Here is a 16,624-nt window from a genome sequence, read left to right as displayed (position 1 = left end):
CTTTTTGTTGTGCATGAACATGAGAACATCGACAGGAAAGGCTCAGTGTTGACCTCAGATACAGAATAGAGTAAAGATGTCAGGGGTGTTTACTTAGACCATATAAAGTAATACGGTGATACAGAAAAGGATCAGAAAAATACGTGTCAGAATATTGCGTATGCAAGTCAATAGATAACCGAATGAAGCAACATAGATGCCAAAGTAATCTGACCTGAGTGAATCATTTGTATGTACTGCAGTACAAAAGCACTAAGCAACTAGTGGGCAGCAACAAGCATTCGTAAAAAAACGACCCATCTGCTGCAACTGCTGTCCGCAGGAATTTAGCATGTAGCTGTCTGACGTGACGAGTCAGTCAGTCGCACTAAAAAATGACTCAGAAGAAACTAAATTAAACCAAGCATCATCATGCTTGGATCAAGTCCATCCATATCCAATTAAAAACCAGACAATATACAAAAGCTTGGACATCATTCAGTCAAAACTGCTAAGCTAAAAATAAGCTACATGTGGATTCATTTAAAGATTATTTACTCTTTGATATAAGTTGTAGGAAGTAAATGACAAACTGCATCACAGCATCAGCTGATGTTCAGCAAGCTATGAATATCTCATCTGCTTTGTCAAAGGCTTAGGTCACAGAGACATTATGGGATCTTGTAGCCATGCTGCGTAAGATGCCAGTTGTTCCCCTATCCCTGGAAAGAAGGGGTATTAAGCAGTGTGTGCAGCCGACCTCACAGTACCAAAAAAACAAACACCTCACTCATAAGGTCATTGATATCAGACGAAAAAAGATGTATCTGAAGGTACAAAGAACAACAACTGAGATAACTTCCAACTTCTATTAAAGATACATTTAATGAAAATCTGACTTTTTCCATGTTTAAGTGCTATAATTGGGTCCCCAGTGTTTCTTTCAACCTAGAAAATGTGAAAAAAACCACAGTAACTTAGTTTTTGTAAACCATTCTCTGCAAGCATGGGAAAAAATAAGTCATTAAAATTTGGCTCCCCTTTTGATGTCAGAAGGGGATAACACCGCCCCTTAATCTACACTATCCAACTACGTCACTGCTCATTTGCATTTTAAAGGACACACCCAAAACAGCAAATTTTTGCTCACACCTACAAAGTGGCCACATACGTACTCTGGGGAGACCAAAGATTTTTCTCAAAATGTCCCATTTAATATTTTTTTACACTTCTGGAGTTTATTCAAATTTTCAACGATTTAATTGGGGATCCTGACACAAACCTTTCATGTGAGCGGGCTTTGCATATGAGGTAATGAAAATGGCATTTATCTGTTTGAAACTTTGTTTCGAATAATCGTTAACAGTAATAGTGCATTAAGCCTTTACTGCAGTGGCATATAGCCCATGACATAAAAGTGTGCGTAAAAACGCAACCTACCTCACGTGAAATAAAATATTTTATTTTGTCTAAATAACATGCTAGTGGGATTGTAAAATGTAGTTGGTGTTTTGCTAAAAAAAATCATCAATTTAATCTCGTAATGAAAAATAATGACTAATAGACTCAGTAAACTCCGCCTCATATGGGCACTCTGCACAGTCGCATGAAAGTCCATGCATCCATGACAAAATAAAAGTTTCATTATGATCAAGTGTTATTTTTCACCTCGCTTTCCGAGTCGTTGATACACCGCTTGTTGTAATTATAGGCTATCCAAGAAGCACACGAACGGCACTTGTCCCATTGTCACCTCAGCGGCATTCTTTCAGCTAAGATGCTTATATTATGAAGATTTCAACCTTCCATTAGAAAACCCGCAACAGTGTTTAGCGTGTAGCGCCTCAGCCAGTCAATAATGATGATCAGTGAGTGATATATGTTGCGGGCGTTCGTGATAAACGTCATTTACAGTTTTAGTTTCTTGCCAGAATTTAAGATTACATTTTAATCTGTTCATTAAAAATGGCTTCTGGTCTCCTTCCTTGTGTATAGCAGCGTTGCTATGCTAATCTTGTAGGCTTCCCTGAAGAGGGTCTTTGCTTTCAGTATCCTAACCGTATTTCCATTTTTTGTATCGGAAGCTGATCGGACCCTATCAGATCCACTGCGGATGCCATTTCGTTGCTTTAGCAGCCAGCCTCATCTCGCATGATGTTAAAAAGCCCAGGTGTGTGTGTTTGACATCATTGTGATCATGGCTAGTTTAACTTCTACAGCTTGTTTTCACCGGCTGTATGCGTTTTATCAATTTAATTCTTATCGGCAATTAATCGAAGATCGATTAATTGTTAACATCCCTACTTGTAATAAGTGCCGCTTTGATATTTCCTTGCACTAGAGAGGTTGTTAGGAGTGCAGGGGTTCAAAACAAGTGAGTGAATTGTTCCCGCTCTGGGGCACGCAAGATTGCAGTCGTGACAGTGTTAACAGCTGGCCTTAAAGTAAATCAGCTTCTTTTTGTCCACCATGAAACGGTTAGCAAAACATTTAAGAGCTTGGAAAGCTTCTGTAAGAGTCTCTGGTCACGATTAGCTACATAAGATGAACATCTACACTGTATGTTTTCCTGCAAAGACCTGGACCATGTTCAAAACGTATAAAACCCTTTACTGCTTGCTTATTCCACTTCTATTGGTAACAGGTGGGTCAAAAACATCAATCTTTTCACATAATAAAGCTGTTCCAAAAGGTAGCATAATCTAAAATACTTTCTTCTGGCAAGTATACTTATGCAGTACACAGAAATGTACTATAGCACACTAGAACCTCATTCACAGAGAACGCTGATCCCGGTAAAGTCAATAAAATTGCCAGTGTGTTTTCTGTGTAAACGCAAACACGTCCCATCATATTTTATGGGATTGTTCCCATAAAGGAGACCTGAAAACATTACAGTAACATTTACCGAAAACTAGGGATGCACCGATACTGGTATCGGCCTCGATACCACATTTTCTAAAGTACTCGTACTCGTTAAAAGTCCCCCGATACCAGGGATCGATACCACAGTGTGAGAAATGTCTATGTTTGAGCGGCGTGTAAGGGGTTAATGTCTCGTGTTGTCCAAAGAGGCAGAGTTTACAACAAACTGGAAAACTAGTCCCTTGTTTTTTTGTTAAATTATATGACTAAAGCTGTTACCTGTAAATTTAAATCATGTTTTTTATTAAGTACTCGGTATCGGCAAGTACTGAAATGCAAGTACTCGTACTCGTATTCCAAAAAAGTGGTATCGGTGCATCCCTACCGAAAACGTCCTGTGTGAACAAAAGGCACTAACAATGCCGTTTAGGGCATGTTGTAGTGACGACACATCCGTTATCGCAACAAGAAGTTTTTTTCAGCATTTGGACACTTGGGATTTAAATGCAGATTAACAATCATGATGAGAAATGTCTGCAAACTGGAATGAAAAAGAGATCGGGCAGCTCTTCAACTATTCGCACTGAAGCTGAGATCATTCACCAGCATAACAGAACAGTGCGTCATGCACTTCTTTATGATCCTATCTTAAGCAAAAATGCACGCTTGTGGTTTCTAGAGAGAGAATCAGGAATAATAAGCAAACTTTAGATGCTGCGGAAAAAACTACCAAGTGCAGATCTTTCAATACGTCACGTGTCTTTATGGGATGTGCGTAAATGCACGAATTCCGAAAAATCATTGGCAGTGTGAATGAACCAAAATCAAACGATCCTCAGGCAAATCCCAGATGCATTTTCCATAATCTGTGTGTGAAAAGGTTTAGGTTTGGGAACAGATCCCTTAATTTGCTATTCTAATCAATGTATCAATCGTTTTGCCTTTTAAAGGGAAAACCGCAGAGCAATGACTCATGGAATTGAACTTAGGAATCACTTCATAAATATCTGTCATTCTGGAATATTATCTTGGCAAAGATATCAGGTTATAACAGGCACTAGGTTTAGTTTGGGAGGTTCCTACATATTCACTCAATGGAAAAAATCCTTTAACCAAATAATCCATTCAGCGAATAACTGATAAACTGGAGCTTCATTTTTGCATGATTGAAATTCAAATACGCTTCAACAGAGGGTAAACGCGGCTACGAGACTGCCATTTTAAATGCTATAATTGTATGTTTCAGACATAACTTTCCTTTCAGTGACTGAGTTTGGATTTCATCGCTTCCATATGCTTTGTGAGCACTGACATTCCTGAATTCCAATGGAGTGGGTCTCTGTGGCTTTACTGACGGAGCGATTTCAAAAAAATGTTTTTGTTGAAGTGCACCAACAATGTTCCCAAAGTTGTTATAATTAGCACTTGGAAACAGACTTCAGTCAACAGCCAGAAACTGATAAATGGCTAGTATCTGTCAGATTAATAAAAGACAGATGTGCATTAGTGTGTGGTTGTGCAAGCCTGTGTTATCTGGGAATGTTATAAAATTAACCTTAGCGTGTTATACCTAATTTAACATTTAAAACACATGTCAGACATGCTTATTAAAGAGTTTGCTTTGATTAAACAAGCTACCCCTCAGTAAATGTTAAACGAACTTGCATAAACTACCAGAAAAACATCTGGATGCACCTGACTGACGTGTATATCAGATAACCTTTTCAGTTAAAGGACAAGTTCGGTATTTTAGACTTAAAGCCCTGTTTTCAGATTGTTTATGGTGAAATAGAATGGTTTTGACTGAAATTTCGACATTTGCGGCTGCCCTGAGAATTTTCGCGTGTTTGTGTTTCAGCTCAGACCTCTACAATGGGTTTAATGGTGCACTGGAACAATCCTTCCTAAAATGCATTAAACTTTCGTTTACAAAGACATGAAACTCACCGAGTGGTCAGGGGTGTTCACTGATATGCCCACACAAAAATCGCTCCAAAAGACGCATTCCAACAGCTGTTTTATCGTAGTTTTTACCAACTCCATTGACTTGTATTAGATGTGCTGTGAGGTACGGTATTACTCCGCGCCGGGAACTTTGTTTCTATTCTTGCAATTGGCAATGGCGGATTAGCGCCACCACCTGGGCTGGAGTGTCTATTATTCAAGCTCTAAGCGGAAGAATGTACGGGTGTGAGGCGTTTGGAAAAATAGGTCCACAAGTTAACAACGAATGCTTAAACAGCTGTTGGAAAGCATCTTTTGCAGCGATTTTTGTGTGAGCATATTAGTGAACACCCCTGACCACTCGGTGAGTTTCACGTCTTTGTAAACGAAAGTTTAATGCATTTGAGGAAGGATTGTTCCAGTGCACCATTAAACCCATTGTAGAGGTGTGAGATGAAACACAAACACGCGAAAATTCTCAGGGCAGCCGCAAATGTCGAAATTTCAGTCAAAACCATTCTATTTCACCATAAACAATCTGAAAACAGGGCTTTAAGTCTAAAATACCGAACTTGTCCTTTAACTGAGAGCGCTCACTGTCTCTTCTGGTAAGAGAGTGAGGAGCTGTAGCTCATTTGCATTTAAAAGTACACACACGAAAACAGCACGTTTTTGCTCCCACCCAAATAGGGGCATTTTAGACATGCTATAATAAATGATTTGTGGGATGTTTTGAGCTGAAAAATCACAGACACTCTCTGGGCACACCCGATACTTATATTACATCTTGTAAAAATAGGCATAATAGGTGTCCTTTAAGAAACAGTGCTCTGCTTAAAAAGGACAGAATGGCTTCCAACGACAACTGTCCAACCACAAGTGTGCTTGGACAATAACTGGAATGGAGCCAACATCAAAGGAGACATCCCGGAAGCAAGTAAACAGCTTTATTCCGCTGCCGTAATCCCTGCAGATCTAAGGATGTCGGCACGTGCAACATTGTTGAGGGTGTTTCCTCCAGAGGCAGACACCAGGATCTGTGTGTCTCAGCCACACTTGAACCAGCACGTCACAGATTGAATTCCCCCCACCACCACAGCACAAAGGCGCCATTGTACCCCACAATGCAGGTCAGCCTCTCCTTCCCAGCCTGGGACGGCTCTGGTTCCCCAGCCTCTGACAGATCAGGACAACTGGCCTGTCCTTATTTCATGTGAGAGAGTCAGCTTTGCTAGAGAATGTAACATTAATGCCAAATGCTTGGCCACTCACTAACATACTTGCATCGCTTGTGATATCTGGGTTTAGATGATATGATCAACAACTACTAACCAAGTTCACTTATGAAAGATATCATAAAAAATGCATATCTATTAAATACATTTTCAGTCCATTTTAAAACGGGCATTTGTCTTAATGTAATTATATTATGCTTAATGCTATAATGTAATTTGTTTAAAAATACATTTTATAAGCTCAATAATCTTAATACAACTAAATAAAATTAAAAGAATGACAAAAATTTGAAATTACAAAAACTATATCACAAACGAATCCCCAAGCCATGTTACAGAAGCACCAGCAGAAACCAACTTACAAATACTAACTACATATATCCAATAGGGCTGGGTATCGATTCAGATTTTCCAGATCGATTCGATTTCGATTCACAAGCTACCAAATCGATTCGATTTCGATTCTCGATTCAATTTTCGATTCTGGTTCTCGGACCGGTTTTTATACTCTATTCAACTCAATGAATATAGATTTAATACAAAAACTATATTAATAAAAAGAACAGTGAACAGCAGGTTACAAGTAGGTAATTAATAAAATCGACGAAGCACCTGAAACCGCCATGTTAAGCACTGAATGAATGAATGCTCCTTGGTAACATGCGCTTGACAAAAAAGAGGGTGACATCTAGTGAAGAAGACTAGTAATTCGATTAATGTTAATCTTTCGTTCAATGTTTGCAGAAATAAATATGAAAGAAAAAAATCGATTCTGCTCTTTGAGAATCGATTCTGAATCGACCACGTTTTAAAAAACGATTAATCGAAAGATCGATTTTTTTGCCCAGCCCTAATATCCAACCTAACTAGCAGTAATGTTTGTCCTGAATTTGTTGATACCAATTGCATAAACTTGTTTAATTACCAAAAAATGCTAAATACAGTCAACGTCACATTGAGGATTTAAAGCTTGAGTTAATTCTGATGCAACCAATCATCTACATCCTAATCTGTGACACAGTTAAGTCCAATTTATAGTCGTGCGTAAGGTCTATGGCGTAGGTTATCCGTAGCCTCTGCGTTGCCTGACGTGCACCACCCCAAATTTTTTACAGCGCGTCAATTCTACGCAAACTGCAAGCTCTGTGATTGGTCCACTAAAACCCCACCCGTCAGGTAAAAACTGCGTCATAGGTATTTCCGCTTGCGACAGTGAGAACAAAGATGGACCAAGTTGAGGAGTGATTTAACTAAAACTGCAACATTAGTCGCTGTTTATTTACTTCCATCACTGCTGGTCATCTCAAAACATACACAACAAGTTGCTGTTTTATCCTTCTTTTGTGGGTTAAACTTGCCAAGCTGCTTCTTTATTGACGGTCGCGCTGCTACTGTGGTAACACGCGTGTATACTGCCTACCAGCGGTCTGCATGTGTATTTGCACAATGCGGTCGACGACTCGAAAGTATAAATGAAAACCACCCCGTAACCTGCTATAATGAGCCCTTTACCCACACACAAATATCCAACTGCCCCAGATTTACTAAGAGATGACTTTAAGGTTATGACATCATTGGAAAAGAGGTAAAAGAAGATATGCTTCTTCTTCTCACCTTTTAGATTTACCCATACAGAGTCTGTCGTTTCAAGAAGAAAACCATTAAGAAAACACACAGAGGAAGTGGTCTTAAAAAGCTCCATTTGTCTGGCATAAGGAGCAATGGGGGTTACTTTGTATGATCTCATGCTGTGAAAGACAGAGGCTTAGTATTCACCGCCAATGGGAAGAGAAAAAACAGACCATTATATTTTAAAGCCTCATTTACCAAAACTCACAGCAACTGTAGGTTCATTCCAAAATGACATAGATTCGAATATGATTGATCAAAATGACATTCTCCAACCACAGGCCATTATTCTGCAAAACCCTTGAAATCTTGCTAAGCAAAAACCTTATAGTCTATGCATCTATGCAAACGCATTTGGCATAAATTACGTCAACAGCAGTGCACGAGAGTCTATTTAAATATAAATACAATTTAAAAATGTCTTTCTATTCTTGTTTGAGCTTATTTGTTCATCCCAGATGTTGGGAAGAAGTAAATTTATCTTATGGGATGGAAAAGCAAACTGATAGATGCCCTTGGAAATAGTGATCATTCCATCTCTGCTACGACACAATGATACACAAAGTACAGCCAACTTATATTAAGTTGGCACAAACTGCTAAAAAGAAAGGTGAATGAAATGATGCATCAAAGTTGAAAAAAATCTCAGAAATATTTTCTTGAGATTCAATTACCCTTTCTATTTTTACTTTTTCCTCCTTCTTCCTGGAAATGCAAAATAATTTAGCCCCTGACTTTAGTGGAATGTTTTTTATACCCACGACAATCCAACAAATGTTACATATATATATATATATATATCGTCTTACCTTGAAGCATGCATCTGTAGGCCGATTCAGAAATGGCGTAGATATGAGGTGGCATTTCATGCCTTTTCTTGCCCCTGTACATCTCAATGATGTTCTCTGAGTATATGGGGAGGTTTTTGTAAGGGTTTATTACCACGCAGAAGAGCCCCGAGTATGTCTGCAGACAGAAAGAAGCACAAACAATGCGTTACATTAAATAAAATATTAGCAAAAGGAATTCAGCCAAGAATATCGTAACATCAGGGCAAAGCAGCAAGTAATGATAAAACAAGTGATGCATCAATCATGATTTTTCATTGCTGATTATTTTACAAGCAAATGGGCATATTCAGATTTCCGTTTATTTCTTTAAGCAACAGACAAGAAAGATTGAAAGAGTTCATAAACAAGATGTTTACTTGCTTGTTAACAGGATTAAATGGCCTTAAAACAACAAGAGACAACAACTGCATCTTAAAGGAACAGTATGTAAGAAATTTATATCAATTAATCATAAAATGGCCCTGATATGTCACTAGACATTAAGAAATCATTTTCATTTCAAATACTTATATCACTGACAACAGTGGTCCAGCCAGGATATTGTCATTTAAAAAGTGGAGTTGCAGCCCTCAACTGATGTTTATGTTGTCTTGTTGTGTATTGGCCACCAGTTGTGTGATTGCAGTACCAGTTTTAGCCACAAGTTTGTGATTGCAATACCAGTTTTGGCCACAATCCTACATACTGTTCCTTTAAGCACAATGATCAAATATGCAACATACTGGTGGCATCAGAAGATGCTTTTGTTTTAAATTTAATTCAGATGTACTGCATCCGCCATGCTGATACATCACGTGACTTTGTTGACATAGTTGTTTTCCCTTTGATACAAATCTGACTTTAAAAGTAGAATGTACATTTTCGTCATTAAAAATGTTCAACATCTAAAAGATGGCAAGGGAGTGCACATGGCACTTCACTGTCTCCGGCTGATGCATGGCTGCCCATGCAGGACAACGTGCTTATTGCTAATGATCCCAACATGGCCCAAACAAAATCAGCATCATCAGCCTCAGCTATTGATTATAATGATAAAATTGACATCTGCATCGTATGCAGAACATACTGTACAGAATAAAACAGCACAGGTCATTTATTTGAGCAATGCTGGCATGCTTAAACTGCCAACACAGCAGTCCCGCGGCGAGCATGCAGTACGACAGAGAGAAAATTCACAGAATCCTGTGATGAACTCTGTCCTTCAGGTTGTTTTACACAAACTACAACTTGTTTATTTAATTATGTTTGACCACTGCTGGGTGATCCAGACACTCGGTGAAGATAAACTTCAGGAGAGAGGTAATCCCCGTCTTCCGTAGAGTCTTTCTATTTGCAGAGGTTGTGTTTGTTTATAAAGCCCGGAGTGTAGTCAGTTTTTTTATTTAGTTTGCACAGACTTGCAAAGCAGAGTTTATTTGCCATAAACATGTACACAAACGTTCAACGCATGCGCATTGTGACAAATGCGGTGACAAAATTTGTGACTGAAACCTCCGGCACAAAAAAGGTATACTACACATGACAAACAACTAAAAAGACAAAATATTTTCTAAATATTTATTTTGATTTCACATTAGATTTCACAGATCCTTAAGGCTGCAACAACTAATCAATAAAATCTATAATGTATGGTCTTTAACGTCACATGCTCCCGCACCACTGCACAAACTTAAGGCTTAAAATATTAAAATCAAAAAGATTATTAGTAAAACACTGTAGTAGTATGTAGCTTGTGCACTTTTAAAATTCAATTCAATTCAATTCAATTTTATTTATATAGCGCTTTTCACAATTGGTGATTGTTTCAAAGCAGCTTTACATTAATAGAAGCAGTGGAAAGAACAGAAAAACGACAGATAGCACAACATAATACACGATAGCACAAGCAGCTAAAATCAACATTATAAGCGGGCGTATTGCTAATGTAACGTAAAGAAGAGGGTGATAAGTTAAGCCCAAGAAGGCTGCCTCCCCGGGTTGAAAAACCCCCTAGGAGAAAAAAAACCCCAGGCTTAGCCAGGGAAGTATAAAAAAAGTCCTAGGAGGGAAAAACCCTTGGGAGATATATTTATATATACATTGAACGATTAAGGAGATTAGGCGGAGGTTAAGCGGGTTCTGCCAGTGGTCGAAAAGTACACTTCAACACGTGATTACCCTAATTTAGGGCCTAATTTAGCTATAATAAGTGAACATTTTAAATTAGTGATTTAGGTTTTTATCCGATTAGTTGATTAATCGATCAGGAAAACAATGGGAAGTTGCAGCCCTACAGATCATATCATCCTTCGCTTCTTTTTTTCCTCAAACGTGCTTGTATTATGAGCGAGCAGCTCATCAAAACTACATTGCTTTAGCAAATTATTTTTATCGTAGACGGCACATTGATCACTTTGGCTCAATGGGTCAACAGCATTGCCATATTGACAAAGGCAAAACCTGTAACATACATAAATGAATGGGGGAGCTATGTTTTTTCTGGATAAAAGCACAATAACCAATTTCAATGATTTACGATTTTTCTAGCGATTATTTTAGTTAATCTATTGCAGATGGATTCATTATTTACAACACATTAAGAACTCAAATTAAGAAACGCATAAATGGTGTTGAATATACTTGGGCTGCTGGCCGATGTAAAGTCTGTGTGGGAAGCACTGAGCATGTATATTTGTCAGTGTGGAGGAGAAGTGGGGGTGTGCCGAGGACAAATCTGTCCAAATCCAACTCCCCACTAGACAAAACCATCCGGCCAAGAAGACTTGCGGTTGAAAAATGCTTTAGTTGCAACATCATTCTTTATGTCCGAGTATTAAGAACAACAGCTCATTTCAGCCATTCAAAACTGTAATCATAGTCAGATAAAGACTTTTAATGCATTAAATCATTTATGACCCTTTTTTGAAATCATCCTCAGTACTTAAATATGTTAGTGAAGGGAATGATTACAGCTTCAGGAATGGGTCAGATTCAACTACTCGTCCGACAACCTAGTAGTTTAATGAACTTACTTTGGAAAACTTTTTGGAAAATACTTTTGTCACATTGTTTTGAAGGGGATGAATTGAAAAGCAACTTCCAGAAACGGTTTAATATGTTGTCACAAGCTGCCTGTAAGCATGCTTACAGTAATGATACCTAGTAGAGAAGAAATAAGTCAACTGAGTTTTCTCCACATGGAGTCAATTTAGTGACTCCATTAAGAAACATCATGAAATGGTATAATTCACAAGTCAACCATTATCTCATCTGCACTGCATATTTTAGTTCACCTGTAAGGCTGTAATGAACTGGACAATGTTAAATCAACCCTAAAGCGAAAGTGCTGTAACTTGTCTGTCATCTCCTATCATGCTGTTGAGGAACAGAGGGCCGTGAGGAAGCATAAAGGAACGTGGGATCTCTGCGCCACTGCCCAATCTGCAGATATGAGCACACATACCACACCAGCTTGAGGTACAGTCACCATCTATGCACAAAGAAGCGAATATGTTCAGGGAAAATAAAGCTGTGCATCCATTTCAGTTCATATAAATAGGAATTCATAATTTACCCACTCCCATGCTTCCTTTCTTGATCTAAACACACATTAATCGTTTTATATTAATATGCCACCATGTTATATTCATATATGGTACCATACATCCAAATGACGCCAGTGGGTTAACAAATGTCTTCTGAAGAGAAACGATATGTTTGTGAGAGACAACGATTCACAATTTGAGCGTATTTAACATTCAATATGTCGTATATCCATGGCAACCTACAGATATGTGTGGTAAGTTCAAATATGGGTGCATGTTGGTAACGTTGCATCTCATTGGTTCTTGTGTGACTTGTGACAAAACTTGCCTATGACAACTACTCACAGTGAATTATTCATTTAATACAGGCTGTGTTTCTTATTAAACACAAACATTAGATGCTAACAGCTGGTATGCAGAGGGAACGCAGAATATGGGGGTGTTATCAACAGGCTGTCTGCATCTTGACATCCTGCAGATTTTGGAAGCCAGCTGTAGCTCCTGCTTTGCCAAAGACAAGGGCCCTGTTATAAAACTTCAGCTTTTACTAGGCCAAACGTGGACCTCCACAGCTAATTAACTGTAGTCTATAGGGAGGGTCCACAGCAACCACACAGAACAGAGGCCTAAAAAAATGGTCTCTATGAAGCGGGGAACAAGTCTTATAATCCAGTTTGACCACCATGTTGTACCCAACTAATGGCCCTACCCTCCTTACATTTATGCATTTAACAGACGCTTTAATCTAGGGATGGGCATGATTAATCAACGATCGATAATTGATCGTTAAGAATTTAGTCGATGACGTTAATTTGTTATTGATTAATCGAATACTTTTTTATCTAATGCAGGTTGCATTGCCTAGCGTAGCGTGTGTCTTGAAGCAATTCAATGAATTTCACTGTGTGGCAGCAATTCAATATTTTACCACCAGGGTGCAATATTCGACACCATACTCCGTTATCTGTGACCTTCCGTTTTGATTTCCAAAAAATAATCATGAAGAGGTCATGATTTTTTGGACCAAATGAGGTCTCTGTTTAAGAATGCGGCTCACAGCTGCAGGTTCCGCTGCTTTAGGGCACCGCATATTCAAGCGCATATGTTCCATTTGTCTAACTAAATGTAGTTTAACTGTTTGCCACAAGTTGATCTTGTAATAAAGGTCTCATGGAGGAAAACACGCTGTATTTTTGTATTCAACATTTTTCAATAATAAAAGTTAAATAATTATTTTTTATTATAAAAATATTAATGATTAATCGATAGTCGATCGTTAATTCTTCCAACAATCGACTAAAAAAATTTAATCGAATGCCCATCCCTACTTTAATCCAAAGCGATTTACAGTACATTACAAGGTATACATTTACTCAGAATCATGCGTGTTCCCTATGTTCTAACCCATGACCTTCTGCGGTGCTAACGCATTCCTCTACACCTGAGCTATACAGGAGCCTCTTACATCATATTGTAAAGTGCCTACTATGAAGGGCACTCAATCATGATCACTGTTGCAGGCTACATGAAAAAGCTTATGTAATAATGAAAATGGAAGTTAAACTAAAACAATATCTATTGTAAAGATATTTTGTAAAGGTGCTGAATGAGGGGAAATCAGGGTTTACCATAGAAAATTTGTTAGGGTTGGATGGGGGCGTGGCAATCAAAGGGGCGGGCGTGCGTGTTATGATGAAAATTAAAATATTTTTATTCAAAACACTCAAATAAAACTTTATTTTGAAGCAACTAGGACAGAAAACTATACTAGAACTACACATACAAGATTATTAATGAATTAAATGTTTTCACCTCTAACGGGAATAGCTGCGTGATCAAGTGAAACTAAAGGGTTAATAAACCACAAACTAAAGCAGATGTTGTAGAACGTCTGGCGAACCATGATAGATGGGGCAAAAATTGTAAAAATGGATTATTTCCCACTATTAATTACAATATCTTAAAGGAGTGTAACTACTGTAGCATGTAAATAATACACATAAATAACGTGAGCAAGAGCGCTTAACAATTATATCGAGTCAACAGGCAAGTGAAACCTAGCTAGCAGGTTGCTCAAACAACAAAATCACCTGCTAACTTACTTTAAATTTGCAAGAACTATAGACAAATACAATAACAGGCTTAAATAAACTCAACTCATAAGTCCAATTACAGTTCTCACGGACACGTGTTTTATCAACTGGCCATCCTCCAGACATGACGGACCATATTTTGGACCTCAATTCGGCAGTGTGGCGTGCGTGCACTCTCGCGTTCTGAAGCGCGATCGTGCTATTCTCCAAAATGTTTTATCAACTGGCTAGTTATCCGGTCCCGACCACGTCTTTCTCATTTCGGCCGTGTGGCGCGCGTGCCCGCTTGCGGTGTAAAGAGCGTCCACGCTATTCCCCGAGATGCACTTGACGGCCTTTTTTGTAGCAAATTTTTATATATTTTTTGAATGACCTAGTTAAGGCGGTAGGGTTTCCCAGCTTAGGCGAGCCGCCCGAAGTGAAAAGTGCTGCGGGAAACCCTGGAAATGTTTTAACAAAACCTCTTTAGGAGATACACTTGATGGGCAATGAGAAGACAATCGGCCCCTCTCATTGAGATCCCATAATAACCTTGTTTAACATTTACATACATTTATGCACTTGTCTTGGCAGATGCTTTTATCCAAAGAGACTTACAGTGCATTTAAGCTATGCATTTTTTAACAGTATGTGTGTTTCCTGGGAATCAAACCCACTACCTTTGTGTTGCTAACACAATGCCCTACAAATTGAGCTACAGAAACACTCTTTTCTGGAAAAAAGCATGCCTCACTCCCTCCTTCAACCATTAAAAGCCCCCTAGTTCCCATATCTTGGTAGGTGCTATAAACTGGGTCAAGATCACAACACATCTAGTGCTATTGAACCAGTAGGAATAATGACAGTGGTGTCAGTAAAGCTCATAAAAAAACAGCAAAAGCTTTAGAAAGATTAAATTGTCAACATTTGCACTTACATATATGAGCCCAGAGTAGTATCGATCCTTCAGGTTGTGTAACACAGAGGCTTCGTTCAGGCAGGTAAGCTCCGCCATATCCTCCACTTTGCTGAACTTGGGTGGGTTCATCTTCTGGATGTCGTCCTTGTTCACCATGGCCTTCTTGCCATTTTCTGCCAGCTCGACGACTACCTCCTCTCCCCGTTCTTCACGGATGCTGGCAGCCTCAAACCCATGGCGCTCAGAAGGCACCCACACCAGCTTCTTAGCCGTCCAGTCAGCCTGGGAAGCTGGGTTGTAGACCACGGCCCGGTCCACGAAGAGGTACCGCTCGGGGTCCTCCTGCCCGCTCCGCTGCGCCATCTCCGGCATGAGGAACTAAAAATAGGCCACCTGGAAAAGTTAATGATGGGACAGTAGAGATTTTGAGTAGATCTAATATGACAGCTTTGCCATAGGGATATAAAAGGTCAGACATTTACTAAAGAAACCACTACATCCCATTATAGAAAGAAACATTTTAAGTGCATTACCAATATACATTAATATGATAACACCAAAGTACTTGTCCTGTTTATAACAAAACTGTTTAACTTTGAGATCCTAAGGCATTATAAATCCAAAAACATATATTGCATTACAACCCATCACTGTTTTTCTATTAGGTACTGCATCCCGACAATACAGATAATCTAATACGACATATTGCTTATTGTTTTAACAGAAACAACCCTATAAAAGCAGTAGACAGATGGTCGTTTATCTATTCTGGCTTTCATCTGCACTACTAGTTTTTGTAACTCTCACAGAGACCTAAAAATAAGATAAGCGGGGCAAAAAAATGGGTCATGCCTGCAATTTCACAGACGACTGCCGTTAAATGGGGTGATGATGAATCTCGGGTATATTGAAGCTGGACTTCAGGGCCAGAACAGTCCTTCAAAAATTCATTCACTGATAATCTCCCTCACAGCCATCTTTCTTCACGACCTCGGAATCGCATTTGACGTAAAATTACCGATAAATGTAGTCAACTAGCGAAAACAACAACAACAACAAGACTAGGTGACCGTTAACTGAGGCACTAGTTGAAGTTAGCCGCCTAGCGCGTGCTCATTCCTCGCGCATGCAACCGGGAGTTGCACGCGCCTTCCCCTCACCATCATCATCTCCCGTTATACGGCCTGACGAGCCGTGTTAACATTTAATAAGTTAATAATAAGGCTACACACAGAGCCCAGTGGTAGCTAAAAGCAACAATTCAACCATACAAAAATGCATTTATCCGTTAAAAATTAACCGCAGTACCAAACCCGCTAACGTGGGCTAGCGCGCGTGCTCTCCCCGTTGCTTGAAAAGTATGCGAAAAATAATCCGTTATACGACAGCGGGAAAAATCAAGGGAACAAAATTAGAAGACATACGAACTTACCACGGGCTGTCAGCGATGAGACCTGCGTGCGCAAAGAGATGAATGAGTTGCTATCCAGCGGATCCAGTTCCTATAATCCAGTTATTTTGAAAGTCGGCCAAATATTCCCTTGTTTCGTCCCTGTGTACCGATGCCGCCGTCTGCAGCCCCGCTTCTCTGAACTCCTCAACCGAA

At 39.1% G+C, this 16,624-nt stretch overlaps 1 protein-coding gene across 3 annotated transcripts in view; it reads right to left on the bottom strand.

The window, feature by feature from the left end:
• myh10 (myosin, heavy chain 10, non-muscle) overlaps nucleotides 1-16,624 on the bottom strand; it is a 76,957-nt gene extending 60,333 nt beyond the window's left edge. For 2 of the 3 annotated variants that reach the window (XM_073815335.1, XM_065293731.2), the window contains exons 1-3: nucleotides 16,451-16,623; nucleotides 15,037-15,411; nucleotides 8,462-8,618 (exon numbers count right to left, since the gene is read on the bottom strand). In XM_073815335.1, the coding sequence (XP_073671436.1) occupies nucleotides 8,462-8,618; nucleotides 15,037-15,390 (511 nt within the window). In that variant the 5' untranslated portion in view covers nucleotides 15,391-15,411; nucleotides 16,451-16,623. Of the gene's footprint in view, nucleotides 1-8,461; nucleotides 8,619-15,036; nucleotides 15,412-16,450 lie in introns of all 3 variants that reach the window. The other variant, XM_065293729.2, reaches the window with a different exon arrangement.

Source organism: Paramisgurnus dabryanus, chromosome 7, assembly GCF_030506205.2.
Source record: "Paramisgurnus dabryanus chromosome 7, PD_genome_1.1, whole genome shotgun sequence".
NCBI lineage: Eukaryota > Metazoa > Chordata > Actinopteri > Cypriniformes > Cobitidae > Paramisgurnus > Paramisgurnus dabryanus.
Note: the sequence above shows the minus strand (reverse complement) of the source record. Positions and strands in the feature narration are given on the sequence as shown.